The 22500-nt window shown below is 47.1% G+C and overlaps 2 protein-coding genes across 3 annotated transcripts in view; both read left to right on the top strand.

The window, feature by feature from the left end:
* LOC135825065 (catenin beta-like) overlaps nt 1-2245 on the top strand; it is a 20337-nt gene extending 18092 nt beyond the window's left edge. For both annotated transcript variants that reach the window (XM_065337803.1, XM_065337804.1), the window contains exons 15-16: nt 74-221; nt 1117-2245. In XM_065337803.1, coding sequence (XP_065193875.1) covers nt 74-221; nt 1117-1292 — 324 coding nt within the window. In that variant the 3' untranslated portion in view covers nt 1293-2245. The remainder of the gene's footprint in view (nt 1-73; nt 222-1116) is intronic.
* Nucleotides 2246-7907: 5662 nt separating this feature from the next.
* LOC135824481 (arf-GAP with dual PH domain-containing protein 1-like) overlaps nt 7908-22500 on the top strand; it is a 19475-nt gene continuing 4882 nt past the window's right edge. The window contains exons 1-10 of the mRNA XM_065337216.1: nt 7908-8631; nt 9580-9973; nt 10732-10938; nt 12313-12449; nt 13208-13290; nt 15032-15123; nt 16442-16560; nt 18394-18657; nt 20039-20149; nt 20892-20963. Of these exons, the coding sequence (XP_065193288.1) occupies nt 8593-8631; nt 9580-9973; nt 10732-10938; nt 12313-12449; nt 13208-13290; nt 15032-15123; nt 16442-16560; nt 18394-18657; nt 20039-20149; nt 20892-20963 (1518 nt within the window). The 5' untranslated portion in view covers nt 7908-8592. The remainder of the gene's footprint in view (nt 8632-9579; nt 9974-10731; nt 10939-12312; nt 12450-13207; nt 13291-15031; nt 15124-16441; nt 16561-18393; nt 18658-20038; nt 20150-20891; nt 20964-22500) is intronic.

The raw sequence follows: 22500 nt of genomic DNA, 5'->3' as shown, positions 1-22500 counted from the left end.
GTTGTTGTTGTTGTTGTTGTTGTTGTTGTTGTTGTTGTTGAGTGTGTGTGTTTGTGTGTGTGTTTGTGTACAGCCGTCGGATGTTGCGAACTTTGCAGACCTGGGAGACGGCATGAGCTCTGTCGGTGGCTCAGTGATATCATCACGTGCAGGAGCGTCCTCGATGGCAAGCAGCAATTATGGCTATGGCGGGCAACGCAGGGGAGTGCGACGAGGCCCAGGTAACCATTTTTGTATTCAATTCTTTGACTCCACCGTATAATATTCATCTTTTTTTTTTAAATAAAAAGAATATCTCAAATGCATAAAGTGAACTTGAATTAACAACACATTAGTTGACCACTGATGGGGTTAGCTAAAGATCAAGAAGTATGAGTATCCCTGTCATGCACGTTGTTATCCCTTCATATCAGGCGCATGTACTTATAACCTGCTCCATCGTAACAGGGACGAAGCAAAATATGGTTTAGGCGTATTGGCACTCGATGGGATTCACATATACACCGGTACAGCCTTGGAGGCTACATCTCCGTCTTGACATATCCACCAATACGGGAGTTACATTTCAACTATGACACACACCAGTATCACTTTGTGAGCTACATCTCACCTATAACGTGCACACAAGTACATATCGGGGGCTTCATCCCAGCCTTGACATGCACACCAGTACAGCTTTGCGAGCTACAGAACGTCTCACCCATAACCCATGAGGGCGGTGGTATTTTCTTCGCAGCCATTCTGAGTCTCATGCAGAGCCTTGAAATTCTTTACCGTAAGTCAATTTTTTTGGCACGTTTAGATTTAGGCCTCCTGGGGCTAGTAGTAGTAATACCCATTTCAGTCTTTACTGCTGCTGCCTGTACTTGTACTTTTACTGCCTCTATACACTGGCACACTGGACGTTGCAAAACAAAATTTCGGCCGTAACAAATTTTCAGCCAAAAATGCCCAGGCCGAAAAAAGATATGCGCCGAATGTCTGTTGACTTACTTTATGCATGTATGTTTTCAGCATACGCCAGCATCTCACAGCACAATACAAGAACTGTTCAGGACGTGGGATAATCTATACTCTTCTCTATCGTGATGTTATCTCCTCTTTGGCTTTCTGCAGGCCATGGTAATCAGCAGGCTGCCATTGCGGAATCAGCCTTGGAGGAGATCCCGCCAGATATGTTGGAGCTGCTCGACGACCCAGCGCTCATTGAGGCCGCAATGGCGAATGCTGGCCAGCATGGTGATGACTCTGAGGGTATGGGCTCCTCGGCGTGGCAGGACACGGATCTCTAGAGAAATGGCTCCAGTTTATACGAAATGACGTGTTTGTGTGCTTGCCTTGTAACTCGGTGCATTCACTGCTCGCTCGCTATGCAGTACTCTAGCTCCACGGCCGGCATTTTCCTTCATTTAATTTCAGAAAAAGCCTGACGTACAGGTACATGTAGGTTAGTGGAGAAGGTGTCATGCCTGTTCGCTTAGTGAGAATATTTTTTAGAGAATGACACTATTTTAGATGCTTTGTGAATGCTCACCATCCACTATTAGTGTTAGAAAGAATCATTGTCCATGTCAGGCAGCATAGGTAATGCCATGATGTGGGAATGGTTTCCCCTAGCTAGCAAGCAACATAGACTATACCAGGGTTTGCTATTCTTTGAGAAGGATTCACTGGATGCATGCATGTCCGATGATGCGCATTATCTCTCATTCTAAATTATCTACCTCTGCTCTCTTCAAGTTGAATTTTTTTCTCTTTCGTAATTCGCCCATGAGTACTTATTGGTTTCTTTTTCCATGCCCCCCCCTCCACGCACACACAAACACACTTTTTTCTTCTTCAGATGATGATGGATACATTTCCAGCTGCCATTCTCATAAAATAATTTCAACTCCAGTGATATATATTTTTCGTCCATACCGGCATATCATAATCTTTTTAAATCCACAATTATCATAAACTTTTTTTCTAGTTTTTTAGAGGGTCAACGTAGTTTGCCAACGAAAAATTTAGCTGTCTTTCCCGTCTACATTACTTCAATAGGATAGTTTTGCAATTTTCTTGTTCTCCCCCCCCCCCCCCCCCCCTCCCGCACACACACACGTGCACGCACGCACGCGCACACACGTGCACGCACGCACGCGCACACACACCCCTTTTCTTCCTCTCTTGCCCAACGTTTGCTACCATAATTTTTTTCTTTCCTCTCATTCAATATCTACTTGTTATTTTCGCGACATCATGCCTTGCCACTGTGTCCACTGACTGTGTATGTACAATGTCATGAACATGTTTGCGTGCATACATGTAGATCTACATGCCTAGCCCTCTTTTTGTGCTCTGACGAGCGAAGAATTCAAGATTTGAACAAAAGTTGAACAGCAAAAAAAAGGGTTGTTTTGTTGGTAGTGCCAGTGGTCATGACCACTACTAGTACTACTAGCACTACCAACAAAACAATCCTTTTTTTTTGCTGTTCAAATTTTGAATTTTTCGCTCTCCTTGCATCCAGGTATATTCTAGCTACTCTACAAAACACATCACAGACGTACTCACGTAGACATGTCGACCATGGGCATGGTCGACAGTCGACTACAGACAGTATACCATGGTATACATGTAGTACTAATAATAGTCGACGACAGTCGAGTCGGGCCAAGCCACGTACACGTTATTTACATCAGATGATCAGCGACAGTACGACTCCGACTACGAGTACTTACATTCAGTAAATTGACAGACAGTAATTTACTGTCCAGTCTGCCTGTTATGGCCAATAAGTTATTGGCCATGATAACAGACTGGACAGTAAATTACTGTCTGTCAATTATTTACTGAATGTGACATAACTTCATAAGTGGGCTTGGCCTCGCGGGCCGGCCGGCCCTTACGACAGTACAAAACGGGCCCACTTGGTTTTTGTACAGGAGATTGCGCTTCCCGGGACTTTCCCGTTCTCAACGTTCAAGGAGGTGTATTTTGAACGCAATCTCTGCTCAGTTGGGTCTCCAAAGCACCACTTCTGATGTATGGAATCGAGCATGAGTACGAGGACGAAAGTGCGGAATCGGAGCCCGACGCGCGCTAGCGCGGAGGGCTCCGATTCTAGCACTTGAGTCCGAGTACGAATGCTTTGATACCATTTCTGACATGCATTGCACGAACTACTTCGTACTACTAGTACTACTACATGTAGTACTTCACACATACCTAGTACCTACTCAAGGCACGCACACTAGACCAGACAAGGAACACAACTAGTCGCCAGTTTAGTACTTCAGACATGTTACATAATGACTAATGTACACAGTCACAACACAGAGATAAAACAAGGGCGGTCTAGTCAGCTAAAAACCAGGTCAGTTCAGCTTCTCTTCTTCGCAGTGACTACAGCCTACAGCCTACAGGTGCAGGTGAACATTGCAGTTTGCACCAAACTGAGCTCCGGAAAAGTTGATGGTCTTCGTAGCTTTCTGCATCAGAGACCGTTGGTGAGTAGGATCTCGAGAGGTTGGCTTTGTTGGAGATCCTTTTCATCATAGCCTTTATGGTGTTCTTACCCAGCGGTAAACCATTGAAGGCTTGCGTTCCGGGCTTTACAGAGCGAGATGCCATCTGAAACAGTCTCTCGCTCTTCGGGCTGAGAGACTCCAGCAACAGCTTTACGGCATGGACTTGCTCTGGCTGCTGAAAAAAAAAGCGGCCTCTGATGGCTGAATCGGAGCACGCCTAGGCGTGCTCCGATTCAATCGGAGCACGCCTGGGCGTGCTCCGATTGGAAAATCGGAGACCTGCAAGCGCTCACAGGTCTTCAGTGGCTGATTCAAAGCACGGCAAGTCGCGCTAGGATTCGCTGTTGCCATGTCGATTGTCATGTGACGTCACATGTCAGAACACCGCGTCGAGCTGTCCTCGCGGCTACAGTTGCGCAACATCCTGACCATACTTCGCCAAAGAAAAAAGTAGTGAATTTGAGCTTTCCTTCGCTGAGAAAAGCCATTCTTCATGGAAATTTGTCTCTGAAGTTGTTGCCGTTCGATCGTTCTAGTCACCGAAGTTTGTTGCCTCCTTGAGGTGCTCAACGAGTTTTCGTCACGTCAAGGGTAGTTTTGCCGAGGAGAAGAGTATCTGTGTAGCTGTTTTTTGTTACTGCTGGGGCCCCGCTGATTCCTTGTTGGCCCCGCTGGGTCCAAATCTCTAGCAACATTTAGTGGAAATTGTTACGTTTTCAGTGGATTTGAAATGGAAAAACACCAAGAAAAGTTACAGCTGGTGTGCAGGTTAGGCGGTGAAAAGTTGTGTAGTACTAGCCGTGGAACTCAGCACCTTGTGAGAGATCATGCAAAAGCCATTGAATCTGTGCTGAGTATTAATGTGTTGTGTGATGACCAAAAAACTCATGCATATGAATATGCATGTAGCTCCAGCCTCATCCAGTCTGCATTTAGACGATGCAACAATTGGCATGGATATTCCCCTGATGAAACTGTACGACATTGCATCACCGCCATACAAAGCAATTGCTGACTTGCTGCCGGAACGCTTTAAATACAGAGTTCGTTGCAGCAGGTGCCAACTTGCAGCACGCACGGCGGTACAACAACAACGTGATTAGAAAAGCCATTCTTCCTGTTGAGCTGCAAGACGTGTGTATTCCTGTGCTCCACCTAGATCTAGGGATTTATCCCTGGATTTACGGTGCACTTTGTGCTGACGCACATCAAATCGATATTGCACTGAGCAAATGTATGTTTCTTGCTGCAGATGACGGTGACTCTGCAGCGTTTACAGCACTTATCACTGCCTACAAGAAAGTACACGACACAGCAACACAACAATTACACCTACAGTCAGAAGCACAAAGCATTCTTAGTCAGCTGCAGTTTGTGACGCTACAAGAACGTACACGACACAGCAACACAACAACTACACCTACAGTCAGAAGCACAAAGCATTCTTAGGCAGCTGCAATGTGTGACGCTGCACATTCAGCAGCAGGAAGTAGTGGCTGCTTGCTTGCAGACTGTGGCATCAAATCTGCACTTCCTATGGAAGGAGAAAGAAAAGGAACTCAATTTGATGAATGAGAGGTGATGTGGCTCGAAAAGAGCATGAGAAATTAACAGTAAAAGATTTAAAAAAAGCAGCTGGCCCGTGCGTAACTTCCTTGGAAGCAGTGCTGCCACAGTACCAAATAAAGCGGCAAGCATATCACTCTGGAGCATATGTCGGCAACCACATACACCGTGCGTTAAAACCGGATGTCATTGCTGCCCTCACTTCTGTCCCCCTTACAGTCGTGCAGAGCCGCACACCTGCGGACAGCGGCGAGGTTCAGCTGCTTGCCCAGGCAAAGTCCTTGAGAGATCGCTACTCGAGACTCTTCACAGAGTATGCAGCATGTCGCAAGCTGTTCAGCGGCAAGCTGGTTTTTACAACAGCAACAAGGCAGGTTCTGGGTGATGCCATCCACACCTTCATGGCCACCTGTAGAGCGGAGGTTCTGGCACGCAAGTTAGGCAATGTGACTCCTAAGCTTCACCTTCTCGAGTGCCATGTCCTTCCTTGTACAGGGTTGAAATTAATTCTTGCTGATCTGTTCGGCCACACACTCTGAGCTCCTCTGATGAGACCTAACAAGGTTGAAATTAATTCTTGCTGATCTGTTCGGCCACACACACTCTGAGCTCCTCTGATGAGACCTAACAAGGTTGAAATTAATTCTTGCTGATCTGTTCGGCCACACACTCTGAGCTCCGCTGATGAGACCTAACAAGGTCGAAATTTATTCTTGCTGATCTGTTCGGCCACACACTCTGAGCTCCCCTGATGAGACCTAACACTGTAACAGGGTTGAAACTAATTCTTGCTGATCTGTCCGGCCACACACTGTGAACTCCGCTGATGAGACCTAACAAGGTCGAAACAGCTATAGCTGTCCGGAGATTGAGTAAACTTGACCAAAAGTTCTCCTCCGATCCGAGGCGCAGGTCGTCATTTTGCGAAAGAGTCCTGCGAAGCACATCTCCTTTATCTGCTACTGAGCGGTATCCGTTGCACTTCGCGGAGCACAGCTGCCTCCAACAACATTTTTTGACGAGCAAGAGACTGAAGAGACGAAATCCATAAAAGTACTATTTCAAGTATTCGAAGTGACAGAACCTTTTCTTTCTGCAGAAATGATCATGAAAATTTGAAAAATGCGATGAGCGTAGACCCAGGTGCTCGAAGTCCGTACATGGTATCCTAAGTTCGTACGCCCATAATTTCATGTTCTGTTATTGTATTCGACTCAAATATTTTATGGAGGGGACAGTGTGGTATGTTCTCCTCGCGTAGACCCGGGTGCTCGAATGAGACACAGGGTACCAAAACAGAAACACCCTGAAATTGTACCTAAACTTGTTCCGATTTCGTTTAGTTTTCACACATACCATCAACATACGGCCCGCTAACGGTATGCCAAATTTCAGCGCTGCCCGGTAAACATGGTAAACGCTTTTTGAAATACTCGCGACCCACTTTTTCCTGGGTCCTTGATTCGAGGATATGGGTCTCCTGTACGGTGCTGCTAAAGACCTGCTGAATCTGCGGCTCCACTGACCATCTTGCTCTCAAAAATGAAGTAGTAAGTTACTACTCCCTGCCCTCAACTGCCACACCAAGCGTAGACGATGGTAGACCCGTGTGCTTGAATCGGAGACGATCTGACGAGTTCGCTGTTTCTGATTCGAGCACCCAATTTTCGAATAAAAAATCCGAAGGAAATACGACAATTTTACTGCGTACTGTAGCTTGTGTTGTAGCGCACCCAGGTTCTGAATTCCTGCTAGGTGGGTCAAGCCAGACTCTCTTCCCTGTTCCATCGCCTCTCCAAAAGTATATTCTTACATTATTGAGATTTACAGATGAGAAATTCCACACCTGTCAAATCGTTTCTGATTCGAGCACCCGGGTCTAGCAATTTTCAGGGATCTACGATGAGCAGAAGTCCCATACCACGCGAGTGGGTTTTCGAGTGTCCATACGAAGTACAAATTGGGTTACATTTCATGCAAAAATCAACTTGGCCAAGACCGATTTCGAACGGACACAGCGTCAAACAGACCTTCACTCAATCATCAAGAGCCAGCTTAGAGCTGACAATGGCCAGAGGAGAAGAATTTACAGAGAACCACCAATCTTTGCAGAAAGGTTGACACTCCTGGCATCTCCACCACTGTTTTCCCGCGGTTTTCACAGCGCAGCTGCTTCTTCTCTGAGCCGACTAAAAACAGCTTGCATTTCGGCAACAAACTACGCTTTTGCAAGAAATACTGGTGGAGGCACATGCCAAACATATCCCTTCGGTGCTTTCGTCGTAACCGAGGGATTGCAAGTTAGCAATTAGCAGAAATATGTGTGTATTTCGAGTCACCTCTGATCAGTACGGACTTAGAGTACCCTCTGCGACACAAAAATTTGATATGAAAAATCAGCGAACTCCAGAGAAACAGATCGGATCGAAAGATGGCCTGGTTCAATCGAGCCTGGCCTCAGAACAAACTTGGACAATATACCTTCCATCCACGAGCAGGATTCTGGCAAGTGATCATTGTAGTGTGAGTTTCAGCTCGGCAAACACACACTGTAAAAGTGTACGGACTTCGAGCACCTGGGTCTACCCACGCTTTCCGTGTGACCTCTGTTGCCAGGGGCGTTGCTACAGGTCGCCGCCATCTTGCCAAGTGGCCTCCCGGGGATCCCCGTAACAGCCGTGGCCGGGCGGACCAGTCGAGTCTGGAGCATAGAGCAGTGTGCACCACACAGAGAGACAGGCAGTGCACACTGCACAGTCGAACTAGTCACTCGTCAGAGGTTTGGTTTCCGGTCCCTGAGGGGAGCCTTTCGCAAAATTTAATATTTATTTCCTGGTCTATAGAATCTCCTTCAACCCCTATCCTCTAAAAGAAATCTAGGATGAAGCAATGCCTGTTCGAGTACTGGTATGGTGGAGCAGCTGGTACTGCAGTGCCGGTACGTTTCTTGGTAGTTTTGGGCGATGGCTTCCAGCCCAGGACCCACTTGAAAAACGTCAATCGTCACAATCATATCCAAATGTTGCACGATCGAAGAGGCTAGGACTCGAGTGGATGGAGTGGAGAGCAATGATTGAACTGAAGATGAGCATAGCACCACGACACTAGTGCCCTAGTCGCACCACCAATGCAGAGTCAAGTGCATTCGCTCCTTCCGCCGCGCGGACAGGTGGTCTTGCCACAGTTGCAAACGTAAGAATGATGACGAGTCCTGGCGTTTCGTGTTCAAACATCCCAGTATATTTTTGACATTGTCGTGAGGTGCGCTGCAAGTAGTTACCTACTGGCGTGGAGGTGTAGTCTTCCCGGGCGAACGCTGCCATTCCAGTAATTGTTATTGTAACGAGTAACGTATTGCCTGCACTGAGTATTGTCCTGTCGGCGGCGATATCGACTCCTGGTCCTGTTTAGTTGATCCGAGCTATCGGAGCACGGAAGGAAACTATAGAGCCAGCAGTTTATGTGAAGTATAGGTGTTCTGGTGCGTGAAGTTGTCAACAACGGTGGTTCGGAGATGGACCTCGCTGTGGCGCTAGCCAGTCAAAACACATCGGTGAGTTCGCCTTGTTTCTAGCTTCAGACAGTTACTAGTACTCGAACCATTCTTCACCGACCTGTGATTGGGTGCCGGCCCAGTCGCTCATGTGCATGCGTGCCGAAAGTCTGACATTTTGAGGCTTGCAGCGCTGTCGATATCTTGTCCTGTTGTCCTGTTGTCGTGTTGATGACTCTTTATGATGAGGTGTAAAATCGCTTCCATGAGATCGCATGCAGAGAGTACAAAGAGTGACTCTTTATATGGGCCAGTGACATGATGCTCTTAATGCCAGTGGTTTGATTGCTTGTATTTTCTGGGAACACCTGGTCAGTGACATCACATTTCATGCCGTCATAGCATGTTTCCTGATCTAAATAATTTATAGAGGTAACCAGTATGCTAAAGAAGTCCTAATGACGAATCGACGGATTTCCAGAACCACACATTGGCGCTAATAAGCAATTCAGACTACGGCCAATTGTGACTCCGTTTCTACGACTCAGACGTATTTGATCAGCGATTGTGCATAACATTTTGAAACGCGACTTCATCACCATGGAAACTCCAGTTCACACGTGATTTTGGCCGTGGTCTGAATCGCCTATAAGTTTACAGCAAAACAGATTATGGGCGCTGTGTACATGTAAACAGGTTGAGTCGCTAGGGCGCGGCGTGCCCAGACTTTGTCAAAGCATCGCCCGACGTGTACTTGAGTGACGGGACAGGATTTCACTGAGCAGTTGCACTGTGTAGCCAGCGGTGTACTGCATAAATGTGCAATTTAAAAAAAAAGTGGTAGGAGCCTCCTTCCCCAGACCAGTGCCGGGTATGGGTGGTAAGATGCTGATTGGAGATCCTTGCTTCATGCTGCTTTCGTCTACGTCCATGTATTTTATGCAGCTGGCTGTGGCTACACTGTGTAACTGTGTTATAATGTGGATCGGTGTGTTCGGGTTGTTACAGGACGATACGACAAAGCCAAGAGAGGATGCGGATGACTTGCCCCTAGGCGGGCAGTCTACTGTGGAAACGACCAGCGAGGAGTTGCGCAATCACTCGCCAGCCAAGCTGACGGAGAAGGGTGCGCCCACGGCAAGTTCCTCCACTGCATCGTCCCAGGGTATACCCACAGACATCTCGAGTCCAGAAGAACCCGCTCAATCTGCGCCGACGACAGACAGTGCTGTGAAGAAGACGATTCGCGGAAGCGACTCAGGCCATGATTCAGACGCCTCTAGTAGTGATGCGGCAAGAGCCAGCCCTCAGTCTAGTTCGTCTACGGAGACAGACACTGTGGAAGAAAGCGAGGCTGTGCGGGACAACCCGTTTGATCCCCAGCCGAATGCTGACACCAATGGTAACTTGTCCAGTGTTCTAGCTATGTTGTTTTAAATAGTGAAATAGTAGTACTGTAGTGTGTATTTCATGTTCTAGTGCTGATGAGCAATTTAGTGTGGCTTGCACGTAGGTAGAACCAAGAGCACAGAACCAAGAGTGTGCAACTCCTATCTCGAGCTATGATGGTTTACCCACGGTGGAATTTGTTTATTGTGTCATTCTTTGGCAGAAGTATGATCAAGTGCTTATGGTTTCCCGCGCTTGTTTTGTAGACATGGTGAGAGTTTATCAACACATTCATCTATCGTCCGTTGTTCTGCTTCCTCTATCGAAGCTGGGATGCACAAATTCTTTGCATTTTGATCTCTAGATACGCATGATGGCATCAGTGAGCCAAACCGCTGCCGAAGACTGATGCCGTACAAAAATCAGCCGTGGGCTGGGGAATGTCGTGTTGCACACTCTTGGTTATGTACTTGTGGTAGTACTACAGTCAACTTCGCTTATAACGACACTCGGCGGGGCATCAGAAAAGTGTCCTTATTCGCGAAGTGTCGTTATATCCGAAGTCTTATTATATGTATTACAGTTGGAAGGGACTTTGCTCTGGGCATGGAAATGCTGTCGTTATTCGCGAATTGTCGTTATATCCGAAGTCGTTATCAGCGAAGTTGACTGTATGTGTTCTTCTCCAGCATGATGATCATTCGGGCTGTTCTGGTTACAAGATGACTCTTTGAATGCTGTTTTCTCAAAAACTCTCTCTTGAACTGATAGACTCCCAAGGTGGAGCGGTGGCGGCTGCAGCAGCAGCACCAGAAAACCCTGTAGCAGAGCCAGACGACGTCACGGATGATAAAGCGGAGCCGGCAGAGTGGATCGTCCCCGACGACCCGCTGAAGCACTACGGCAGCAAAGCCATTGTTCTCATGGCGGTACGCGGAGCGCCGGGAAATCGAAAGTGTGCCGACTGCGGACGGCTAGGTGAGAGGACATAGGACAGTCATGAGTATTTTCACGCATGGCTATTTTCAGGCATGACTATTTTCACTCATGACTATTTTCAGGAATGGACTCGGATGGAGAGCCAAGATGTGCTAGAGCTGTTAGCCAGTTAGTTGTAGAACGTCAGTACCGTCAGTCAGTGTCGTACAATGTTATCGCATGAGCTGATTATTTAGTAGCTGGTGGTGTTAGTGGACAGTATAGCGTAACTTATAGTTCTTTCGTCTTTCTCTTTTGTATAGACTATTTTCAGGCATGACTCTTTTCGCGCATGACTATTTCCAGGAATGACTATTTTCAGGCATGACTAATTTCTGGAATGACGTTTTTCAGGCATGACTATTTTCGAACACCAGTACATATACCTCTCATGCGGGGTCACGGCGAGGCCCAAAACCTCCCCGGTATGGGTTTTATTTCCACTGATGTAGTCAAGTGGTGTGCTTCACTGTCCGAAGAGTGCTCAATGCCCATGTAGGGCAGAGCCTTGTACACAAGAGAGAGTTTGGAAGCTTTGTCACAACTCCGAGTTTCACGTATCTCTACGATCATCAGGCAACCTGATGATCGTAGAGAGACGTGAAACTCGGAGTTGTGACAAAGCTTCTAAACTCTCTCTTGTTTCCACTGATATATAAACTTCACAGCTCATTGAGCCAACAATGTCACATTCAGTTCAGGTTTATCGTATGGAAATGTGTGTGGTGTCTCTAAGCCAAAAGTGGGGATGAATGGCCAATTTCTTCTGAGACTGTTAGATGCCGCTTGTACCTCGAAATAGTAGTATTGCCGTACGCGCTTGTCTAGGATGACCAAAGGGTTAGGGCACGTGTGAAGTGATGCAGAAGTGCATCTTTCTATGGTGACATATTTCCATGGTGAAATGTTTAGGAAGCGACATGTTTCGATGGTGACATGACTTCATACTGCCTGATATCCACTACTTATTTGGAAAGTGACTGCCCCCAAGGCGACTGTGTACGACCGGCCATCCCTCCTTGAGTCTGACAACTTCAGTATTCTTGAACGGTGCAAATTACTCACCCCCCCCCCCCCCCTCCCTCCCGCACCTCGCTGTCAAGCGTATGGCTTTTGTTGACTGGAGACGGTGGATCCCCCTTGATAGGCAACAAGCCTCTGGGTCATCCTAATAAAGATATTATCCGTCAACAATGTTGGCCTTCTGGTTAGTTCAAATTACCTTCTAGTCCTTGAACACGAGAAATTTATTGCAAAAGATGATGTCAATGCATCACATACAGGGCAGAATGGCTTAGCAAACGTGTATTCGTTTCTTTTCGCAGCACTATTGTCCGTAATCGGTCCTCTGATATCTGCCTTTCGTTTGGTCAGATCCGGACTGGGCAGATCTCAACTTCGGAGTTCTCCTCTGTATTGACTGCTGCGGTGCACATCGGGCCTTGAACAAGCTTGTGCCTGTAGTGCGCAGCTTGTCCATAGATTCACAATGGACGGAGGACCAGTTCAAGGTATGTTGGCTGAGCCACACGGCTCACTCTCACGTAAAATGTTTGTCAGACGAGGGCGCAAAGATGACATCTGCTTTGGTGTTGCGCCGTAGGATCATACATTACACATGATTCCTGACAAGCATATGGTACCTGCGATGACATGCTATCAGCGATGCAAATAAAATCTGAGGTGTACACGTGATATGAGGTGCGCGCAAGAACGTTGATGCACGCGATCCCTATGATGAACGTGATCTGTGTGTCGCACGCTATCCTTATGCGGTATCTGAGATGCGCATCGGAATCCTGCGATCCACACGATCCCTCAGTTGCATACTATCCATGCAATGCATATGATCTCTACTATGTTGGCAATTCCGGAGATGCAGACAATCCTGTCTCTACCAGTTGATCGGGCAGTGCAGCAGTCAATCGAGCACGTGCCGTGGCCTGTATTCAGATGTGCCTACACCAGTACAGCCCGTTGAAGAAGCCATACGCCACTATGCAGGCTATGTGTGCATAGTTCAAGTACAACATGGATGTGTCTAGTACTTTCTACCTTGCTTATGACACGAGTTCCAAGCACATATTTTTTTACCGATTGAAATGTTTCTTCAATGAAGATCACACGATGCGATTGAAGATGGAGTTTATGACAGTGAAGGTGTCGATGATAAAAATTAGAATGAAACGTTTTCTTTTACACTCGTGCCAAGTTTTGCAGTTTTTGCAGTTTTGCAAATTGTTTCATATGTATCCCCTTGTGTGTACAGCTTCTGCTCAGAGGAAATAAGAATGCCAACGGCTGCCTGGAAAAGCGTCGTCCACAGGCGTATCCGAAACCACTCTCTGATGAGTAAGATCATCCTGATTGCAATGCTGATCCTCGTGTGGTGTATTTGGGCATGCGTGAATTCCTTTGTAGTCGTGTGTGCATGCATGTGTGCTTACATACTGGTATGTGTGCATGCACATGCATCACCGTGTTTGTGTGTATGCATGCGTGTATGGTGTATGTGTGTGTGTGTGTGTGTGTGTGTGTGTGTGTGTGTGTGTGTGTGTGTGTGTGTGTGTATGCGTGTGTGTATGCGTGTGTGCGTGGTGTGTGTGTGTGTATGCGTGCGTGTATGTTGTGTGTGTGTGTGTGTGTGTGTGTGTGTGTGTGTGTGTGTGTGTGTATGCGTGCATGCGTGCGTGGTGTGTATGTGTGTGTGTGTGTGTGTGTGTGTGTTCACGTCTTTCTTCTCTTTCTCATTCTCCTAGCTCTTCTTTCTTTCTCCTGGGTGGTTACCAACAGCCAGTGTATGCCGGAGTATGTGGTGTGGTGTGTGTAAAAAAAAATGAAAAATAGGGATTCGCTGGCCAGAAAAAGCCACTTCAAACTGCTGTGTGGTGGATACCAGGCTAAAATTAGTGGCGGTCAATTCATCAGCCTTGCAAGCTGTTGAATGGTGTAATCCCAGCACAAGTTGCTATGTCTAACATAGCTGTTCGCTATCATCGCTTCCGTGATGGGCATGTCTGAGGTGTGTGTGTGTGAGAGGGGGGGATTGTGTGTGCATGTGTGTAGACCGTACGAGTGCCACTGAGTGGTTGTGTTCGTGTCCTGACACACACTAGGTTTGGGCGTGATTGTGCAGTTGTGCAATTTTTATAAAAAATAAACACATTATAAATCACCTTCCCGTGGTCAGGGACTATATGCCAATACGGCGGGAGGGGGTGATAGCCAGCCATGTCAGTATGCAAAAGCAATGCAAAAAAATGATAAATTTAAAGAGGCAGTAACCTGTACACAGGGCGAGGCAAAGAGAACATTAAATGTGCGTGAGAGTAACATTTCACCGGTATGTTTCAGTGTGCTTCCGTTTGTCGTTGCCGCTTCTTGCGTGTTTACCTGCATGTGTGTACCAGTCATGTTACCAACGTGCAGTGAGTCATCAGAAATCTCATCAGCCTGGGGTCTGGGCAAATTCGTCAGATCTTCTGGACGGGGGATGATTAGCGTTATGAAAATGACAATCTTCAGTACACTAGAGTCACAAGTCACAACACCTCATGCTAGTCAAGTCCCTAGACTTGCTCCAACACCCGCACCAGCTGCAGTTGGAAGATCGAATTTGACTGTTCCCAGCAGTTCTGAAAAATGAAATCCATCTTACCGCTATGATTAGGGTAGGCCCTGGTTGAGGTGCACGTGAAAGTCCTTGTGAAACGAAATCGTGTAGACCCCTCCGCACACATTCCTGCATTCATGTGCTCGAATGCATTAGAACTTCAAAACGTGTATAGGGCATCACCTGATTATTACCCAGTGCCAAGTCTCGCTGATTCTTCACCATCTTTACGTTTGTGTGCGTGTACGTGTCCATGTGTGAGTGTGTGTGTGTGTGTGTATGTGTATGTATGTTGTGTTTATGTGTGTGTGTGTGTATATGTATGTGTGTGTGTGTGTGTGTGTGTGTGTGTGTGTGTGTGTTTATGTGTATGTGTGTGTGTGTGTGTGTACATGCTTGTGGTCACGTGTGTTGTGGGTATATCATGTATGTGCCTCTTTCCCCCCGCTTCCTGGACGCACGTGTGTGTACGGCGTGCAGTGCTACTATTCTGCGACTACAATACATACTGGCCAAGTATGATAACCAAGAGTTTACTGGTCAGCCTTTGAAGGAGCCAACTTACGGGCAAAGTATGTAACCAGCAGCCATGTTATTTGACTTAGATTCGTTCCTGAGGATTGATATGCTCTCCTTTTCTGCCTGCAGTTTCTTGTAAGCTGCCTATGGCTGCTAACCTGCACTTTAGCCATTATAGGAAAGGATAAGGACCAAGGAACTACAAGTTACGCTACACTGTCCACTGACGGGAACAGTTACCGGACAATCAGCTCATGCGATAGGATTGCATGACACTGACCCACGGCACAAACGTTCCACAACTAACTTGCACTGTGCAATGTTATCGCTTGAGAGGCTTGTCCAGTAACTGGTGGAGTTTAGTGGACAATATAGCATAACTTGTAGTTCCTTGGTCCCTTTCCTTTCCTCTAAAATCATCCTTGGCTCTCAATCCGAGGCATTTTACTTAACTTAACGCTGTTTTAGAAAGGTGTTAGCAGCATCAATACATTGTCTACATCAAGCTGCACGTCGGCAAATCAATCACCGCAGAACGAACACTGTTGCCTTTGTGTCGAGATGATGCAATCAGCTGTGTGGATGCCTACATAACCGAGGTTACTAGTGCTTTTGCGTAAGAAGCCACATGGCCTAACGAGGAGTCAGACGCATTTGACACCAACCATACTGGCATGAACCATAGAGGGTGGTGGCGTACCTACGGATGTGGAAAACTCGGCATCTAAACTAGTGTCACGGGAATCGTGACATATTTTCCGTGCATAGTTTTGTGTTGATTGTACTTAAATCAACCATACTTGCATGATGTATAGAGGGTGGTGGCGTACCTACAGATGCGGAAAACTCGTCATCCAACCTAATGTCACGGGAATCGTGACATATTTTCCTTGCAAAGTTTTGTGTTGATTGTACTTCAACGTAAACAAAGCACTACAGTTGTCAAGGTTCAGGTCCCCAGCTTGCTGCAAAGTCCACATGCCAATGGAAGTGTTGAGTACGGAAAGGAGTCATACTCCCCAGACACAACGGACACAGGAATGGTTGGCGGGAAAGACAAGTATTAGAAATGGAGAGACAGACGAACTACAACGACTACATTATGGAAGTGGGAGAGATATTGAAAGAGAACTCAATGTAAAGGGCCTGGGTAGCTATAGCAAATATCGGCTTGGAAATAGTTACCCAGGGTAACGGAACGAAAGGTGGGTACGGGGGAAAGTACGAGGGTAAGTACGGGTGCATGCAGGCCAGCTTAGGAAAAGTTGTAGATAATGCGGAAGGACATACCTAACAGAAGTGGTAGAACTTCATACCAATCGGTGTTCATCTTGATATTGACGCGTCGGTCCGCCTTTCTTATCTTATCAGACGAGATGTTGGCCAAGTTCCTCAAGCGACACCGTTATCGGGATGACTGGGCACAACGTGACTTCTACCTATCAGTGGCCGAGGGCAAGATTTGCTATGGCCTCCCCGCCAATCAATATGTGAGTACATGCAGGGACTTTGGTAATTTCGATCCATCACTAGGCCAGCCGGATAGCCGTATGATTGCGCTTGTCTCTTTCTTTTGATTTGTGCCACCCGCTGTTTTTGATTTCCCTCTCAGGAACGGAGACGATAATCTACGTAATTTAACCGCGAGACTAGATATTTGCCTGAGTAGTGTTGCTGAAGTGGCTCGCCATCTCTCGCCCCATCCTGGAGCCTCGTCTCTCCCCGCTTCTTATGTTATCGTTATTGCTCTCTCTGACTTTTCCCGTTTGTCTCTTTCCCTCAAACCAGTTAATATTGCTCTCTCCTATTCAGTTATCTTTGGTTGGCTGTGTCTTCTGCATAGAAAAGGAGAACAATTGTGCCAAGATTAAGCAAAGACAATGTCTCTACGTGAATAGTGTTATGTTCGCCTCACGCTCTGCGTGTCCAACTCTCACTCTCAGACAACACAGGCAGTCTTGGGAGAAACATCTAACTTCTTCAAGAAACTCAAACGAATATAATTATTATGAGCTCACGGGCAGGGTTGCCCTGACCCGTGGCAAAGCGGCTTGCATGACATCACGTCACCATACACATCAAATAGTGCCCACTCTGGAAAAGTGTCTTCATTTTGTGATGGACGTTGACGAAATCATGCCCAGGGTCACTGATTACAGTGCGGATCGGCTATAGGGTTGTCGGCTATAGTAATATACCTCTTATAGCGATCGTATTCTCATATTCATTTTCGTAAACCACCCCTTTCTATTCATATCGGGGCGGCTATAGTAATAATCGGCTATAGTAATATATCGGCTATAATGATACGATTTCTTTGTCAAAATGATTTTATTGCATACATTTTTCATCGGCTATAGTGATGATCATAAAAAATTATACATCGTACATGGCGAGATCTGATCGCGGCAGTCAGGAAGCGCTGGTACGACTATGATATCCCTCGGAGGAAATTCTAAATGTTTGGCGATGGCTGGGCTTGTTGTTCCGGGGCATCCTCGAGCGAGAGCGGAGGCAGTAATGAGTACCAGCGCTCAAGCGCTACAGTGGTCTCCGCCGAGATGTTGGAGAAGGCATTCAGGTAACAGCAAAGACGATCAGGGACGCGGAGAAGCTTCTCCGTGACATACGACATCACGCGTCGATCGACCTGCCACTTGGAACGGCTTCAGCGGTGATGAGTCGAGCGATGGCGACCCAGATTGAGACTCTACTCCCACTAATCGATCCTGTAGATATTGTTGATATGTCGCTTGAATGTGTTGAAGTGTTTCTCTTCCAAAAGAACACATTTGTTGAGCACAACAACTCCTTGAAAACTCATGTGAAAAAGTCACGAAGTTTTTGTTTCCGCAGGAAGTAGTTCTGCACTGCGCGTGCTGCACAGTCACATGCACAGCACGCTTCTGCACGCTGCACCGGTTCGAATGACACCATACACGCATTTGTCAGGCATACCTAAGTATGCAGATCGCCTATAGTAATATATCGCCTATAGTGATATTTTCACGAAAATCAAACACCAACGCTATAGCCGATCCGTACTGTACTTGAGTAAAGTGTTTATCGCGCTATAGTGCTCAATGACAATTGCCTAGTTCCTCTTCACTTTCTATACATACCCTAAACTCGCAGGGTTCTCCCTGCCGGCCATCCGGTAAGAATCTCAAAGGGAGAAGTGCCGTTTTTGTGGTGGACATCGACGAAATCGTGTCAAGGAACGCTCGTTGCACAGTTTCGGTACTTCTAACACGATAATAGCACACACTGAATATTGATGATTGTGTTTCTCTTCCCTTTCTCTGCCTATCTTTCCACCACAGGGTTCTCCATGCCGTCCTACCGGCAAGAACCTCAAGGGCACCATCCCGATCTTGAGCACGCATGCTGAGATCGTTAGCGCCCAGGCACTCGAGCTGGAGAACACAGAGTCCATTCTGATGCTCATGTTTCCAGAAGAAGGGGCTGACAGCCCTCGCTCGCCACGCTCACCCAAGGCACGGCGCAAGGCGGACTGGGTCAATATCGGCAACAAGGCACCCAAGGTGCGCACCGTGTTTGTCAAGCGAAGCGGTGGTGCTGTACAGGTAATGTGGAAAATTACACATACATGTACATGCAAGCATGCACGCACATACACGTACACATTCATGCACACGCACGCACGCACACGCACACACACACACACCTCAGACCTCAGACCTGCCCATCGCGGAAGCGATGATAGCGAACAGCTATATTAGACATAGCAACTTGGGCTGGGGTTACACACACACACACACACACACACACACACACACACACACACACACACACACACACACACACCCGCACACACACACACACACACACACACACACACACACACACACACACACACACACACACACACACACACACACACACACACACACGAATGTACACAAACACACAAACATACATACACGCATGTGCGCACATGCACACACACACACACACACGTACACGCACACACACGCACGCACACACACACACACACACACACGCACACACACACGCACACACACACACACAAACCCTTGGACCATTGGACGCCCATCGTGATGATGGCAATGCTACAGCAGAAGCCATAGCAGCTTGTGCTGGGTTTGCACCATTCAACAACTTGCAAGGCTGAAGAATTGACCGCCACTATTCAGCCTGGTCTACACCACACAGCTTTGAAGGGGCTTTATTCTGGCCAGTGAATACCTACTACACACACACACACACACACACACACACACACACACACACACACACAAACATACACCATTTGACCATTTGACCATTTGACGCCCATTGCCGCAGGCGATGATAGCGATACCACAGCAGAAGCCACAGCAACTACAAACACACACACACACACACACACACACACACACACACCGACATATACACTCACATGCACTCGTGCGTCCAATAACAATACAATCAAACATGGCTAGCCAGTAACTTCTCCCCTTGCCGCCTCCCCTGCGCTATCTCAAGTAGAGATGGTTATGCATAAAGGTACTTTCTCCGGAAACAAAACTTCGTTACTTTTTTTCAATACATTTCTTTGCTGTTCTGGCGCTCTCTATGTGGTTCTGTTCGCCTGAAACACCAAACGATGACATTTTGGAACCGTAGGAAGGCATGCTATGAAACAAAGTTTTGTTTTCCTGTTTGATGACATTCCTCAAACTGTCTTCGTCTAGTCGAGTACATGTGTCTTTGGATGGGGCATGCTTGTGTGCGTCTTAGTGCGTGTGTATGTGTGTGTGTGCATGGGGTGTACACCGGTGTCGGTGTGGGGAGGGGGCGGTATAGGTGTTTGTGAGTGTTTGCGTTTACCCATATCCGATCCATGAAGTTAATGTACGAACTTAGACCATGTTACATCCTTCACCGATTTCTTAAACGAATTCCTTTTTGGTGTTTTTGTGGTTATGCGGTTCACCCCTGCAGCCCATTGTGGAGTGGATGGTTGCAATAAAACGCATCCAGATACTGAGCAGCCCAGCTGCACCACTTGGCCCCATCCTGACAATGGGCTGGATGATGAAGAAGGGTCAGGAGGTAAGCTATACTGATCTGTGATCGATATTTCATGTACTTGTAGCGTTTATTGAGACATCGTGTCCTGGCTCATCAAATTACAATTCGTCCTTGAGGGGTGAGAGCCAACGATGGCATAGACATTGCTTTTCATTTGCCCGGTAGATGACGGCATGCTAGGTAAGCAGGATCAACATTCACTCAAGGCTTCACAGCCAGGATGTCATAGCCTGTATGTCGCACTGGAAGCGTAATACTAACCCTGTGGAGTTGTGCTCTATATTATTTTAAATTTTACTTTTAAGTTTTCACTAGTTTGAGGGAAAGACACAGACGGGAAATATCTGAAGAAAAAATTGACTGTCACCACAAAGTTTTGTGACTATAATCAGGCTTTCGTTTGTTCCGAGCGTTCCTGTGTGGGCTTACCCATGTAGATGGACGATGCCGTCTTTGTGGGGGTTGGGATGGCAGCTAGTGCTCTTCTATTTTTCTTTGAGATGGAAGAATATCCATGGAGACCTCCTCGTCAAAAATGTAAACTGAATGGTCGGCATGCATGTGTCTTTATCAGGGACGGAGATGGAGAATTGCAAACTTGTGTGAAAATTTATGATTCTTTATACTATATGATAGTCAAGTGAGAATTCAAGTTGGCAGGAAAAGCACGAGCTCCCATGTAGGGAGCAACACACAATTCCCCAAGTCGCCGAAGTCGCAATGATGTTGAATCCTATGATGGTTGGCATATTTTCCTGTTCAGCCATCCTCCTCTTGGAAGAAGCGTTGGTTCATATTGGACGACATGGAGTTACGTTACTATGTAGGACCAATGGTGAGTGAAGGGTCTGTGTGTGTGTATGTGTGTAAAAAGAAAAATAGTGATTCACTGGCCAGAAAAAGCCACTTCAATCAGCTGTGTGGTGGATACCAGGCTAAAATTAGTGGCGGTCAATTCATCAGCCTTGCAAGCTGTTGAATGGTGTAATCCCAGCACAAGTTGCTATGTCTAACATAGCTGTTCGCTATCATCGCTTCAGCGATGGGCATGTCTGAGTCTGAGTATGTGTGTGTGTGTGTGTGTGTGTGTGTGTGTGTGTGTGTGTGTGTGTGTGTGTGTGTGTGTGTGTGGTGTGTGTGTGTGTTTGTGTGCGTGTGTGTATGTGTGTGTGTGTGTGTGTGTGTGTGTGTGTGTGTGTGTGTGTGTGTGTGTGTGTGTGTGTGTAATGTGCGCATGTGTACATGCGTGCCTGCGTTTGGGTGTGTGGTGTTCCTCGATGCCGTGTCCGAATTTCACAATGACTGATGTTAGTACAGTCAGACCTCGCTTATCCGGTCCTCTTTTATCCGGATCCCTCGCCATCCGGAAGAAAATAGCTGGTTACAGATCTACAGCATACGCAATGCATCCTACATAACCGGTGTTCGGTTATCCGGTTCCCTCGCCTATCCGGACATTTTTGTGGGAAACGGATGTGTGCGGTTAAGCGAGGTCTGACTGTACTGGGTATGTGTGTGCGGGTGAGTGGGGTGGGGGAAAGGATGTGTGTGCGTGTGTGTGTGTGTATGTGTGTGTGTGTGTGTGTGTGTGTGTGTGTGTGTGTGTGTGTGTGTGTGTGCGCCCCTCCGGGGCCCACGTGACCCCTGTGGCAGTGGCTCTACAGGACAGGTGTGTGTGTGTGTGTGTGTGTGTGTGTGCGCGCGCGCGCGCGCGTGCGTGTGTGTGTAGCCGTTTTATGCAGATGTACTCCGTGTGGTGTAGACCAGGTGTGCATTGGTGGTTGATTCACATGGCTTCGCAAGTTGTGTGGATTATACAGTTATCTGGCGCTAGTCATGATCTGTGTCATTCAGATCTTGTCCACTATCGTTGCTATATTAGAGAAAATCTGTGGATGCACACCCAGTGCATTTGCAAATTTGCGTGCTTCTCTTGCAACGGGCGTATACATGGTACATGATGTGTGAGTGTGTGTTTATGTTCATCTGGGAGAGAGAGTGTGTGCGTGTTTGTGTTTGTGCAAGTGTGTGCGTACATGCATTAGTTCGATGCTAGGTGTGCTTGTGGGAGTGTGTGCTGGGTTTTTTTCATTGGGAGGGGGGGGGGGGAAGGGTTGTACATGAGTGTGTCTGTGTGGGGTGGTGAAGTGCTCTTTATCCGCGATGGAATGCGGAATTATTTCGCGCGGGATACGCTGATTGTTCCTCCGATGGCTCGATGCATATGTTCAGCTCATGGGATTCAGTGGGCGATAGCATGGGATTCAATGGGCGATAGCATGGGATTCAGTGGGCGACAGCATGGGATTCAGTGGGCGATAGCATGGGATTCAGTGGGCGATAGCATGGGATTCAGTGGGCGATATCATGGG

This window comes from Sycon ciliatum, chromosome 9, assembly GCF_964019385.1.
Source record: "Sycon ciliatum chromosome 9, ocSycCili1.1, whole genome shotgun sequence".
Lineage (NCBI taxonomy): Eukaryota > Metazoa > Porifera > Calcarea > Leucosolenida > Sycettidae > Sycon > Sycon ciliatum.
Note: the sequence above shows the minus strand (reverse complement) of the source record. Positions and strands in the feature narration are given on the sequence as shown.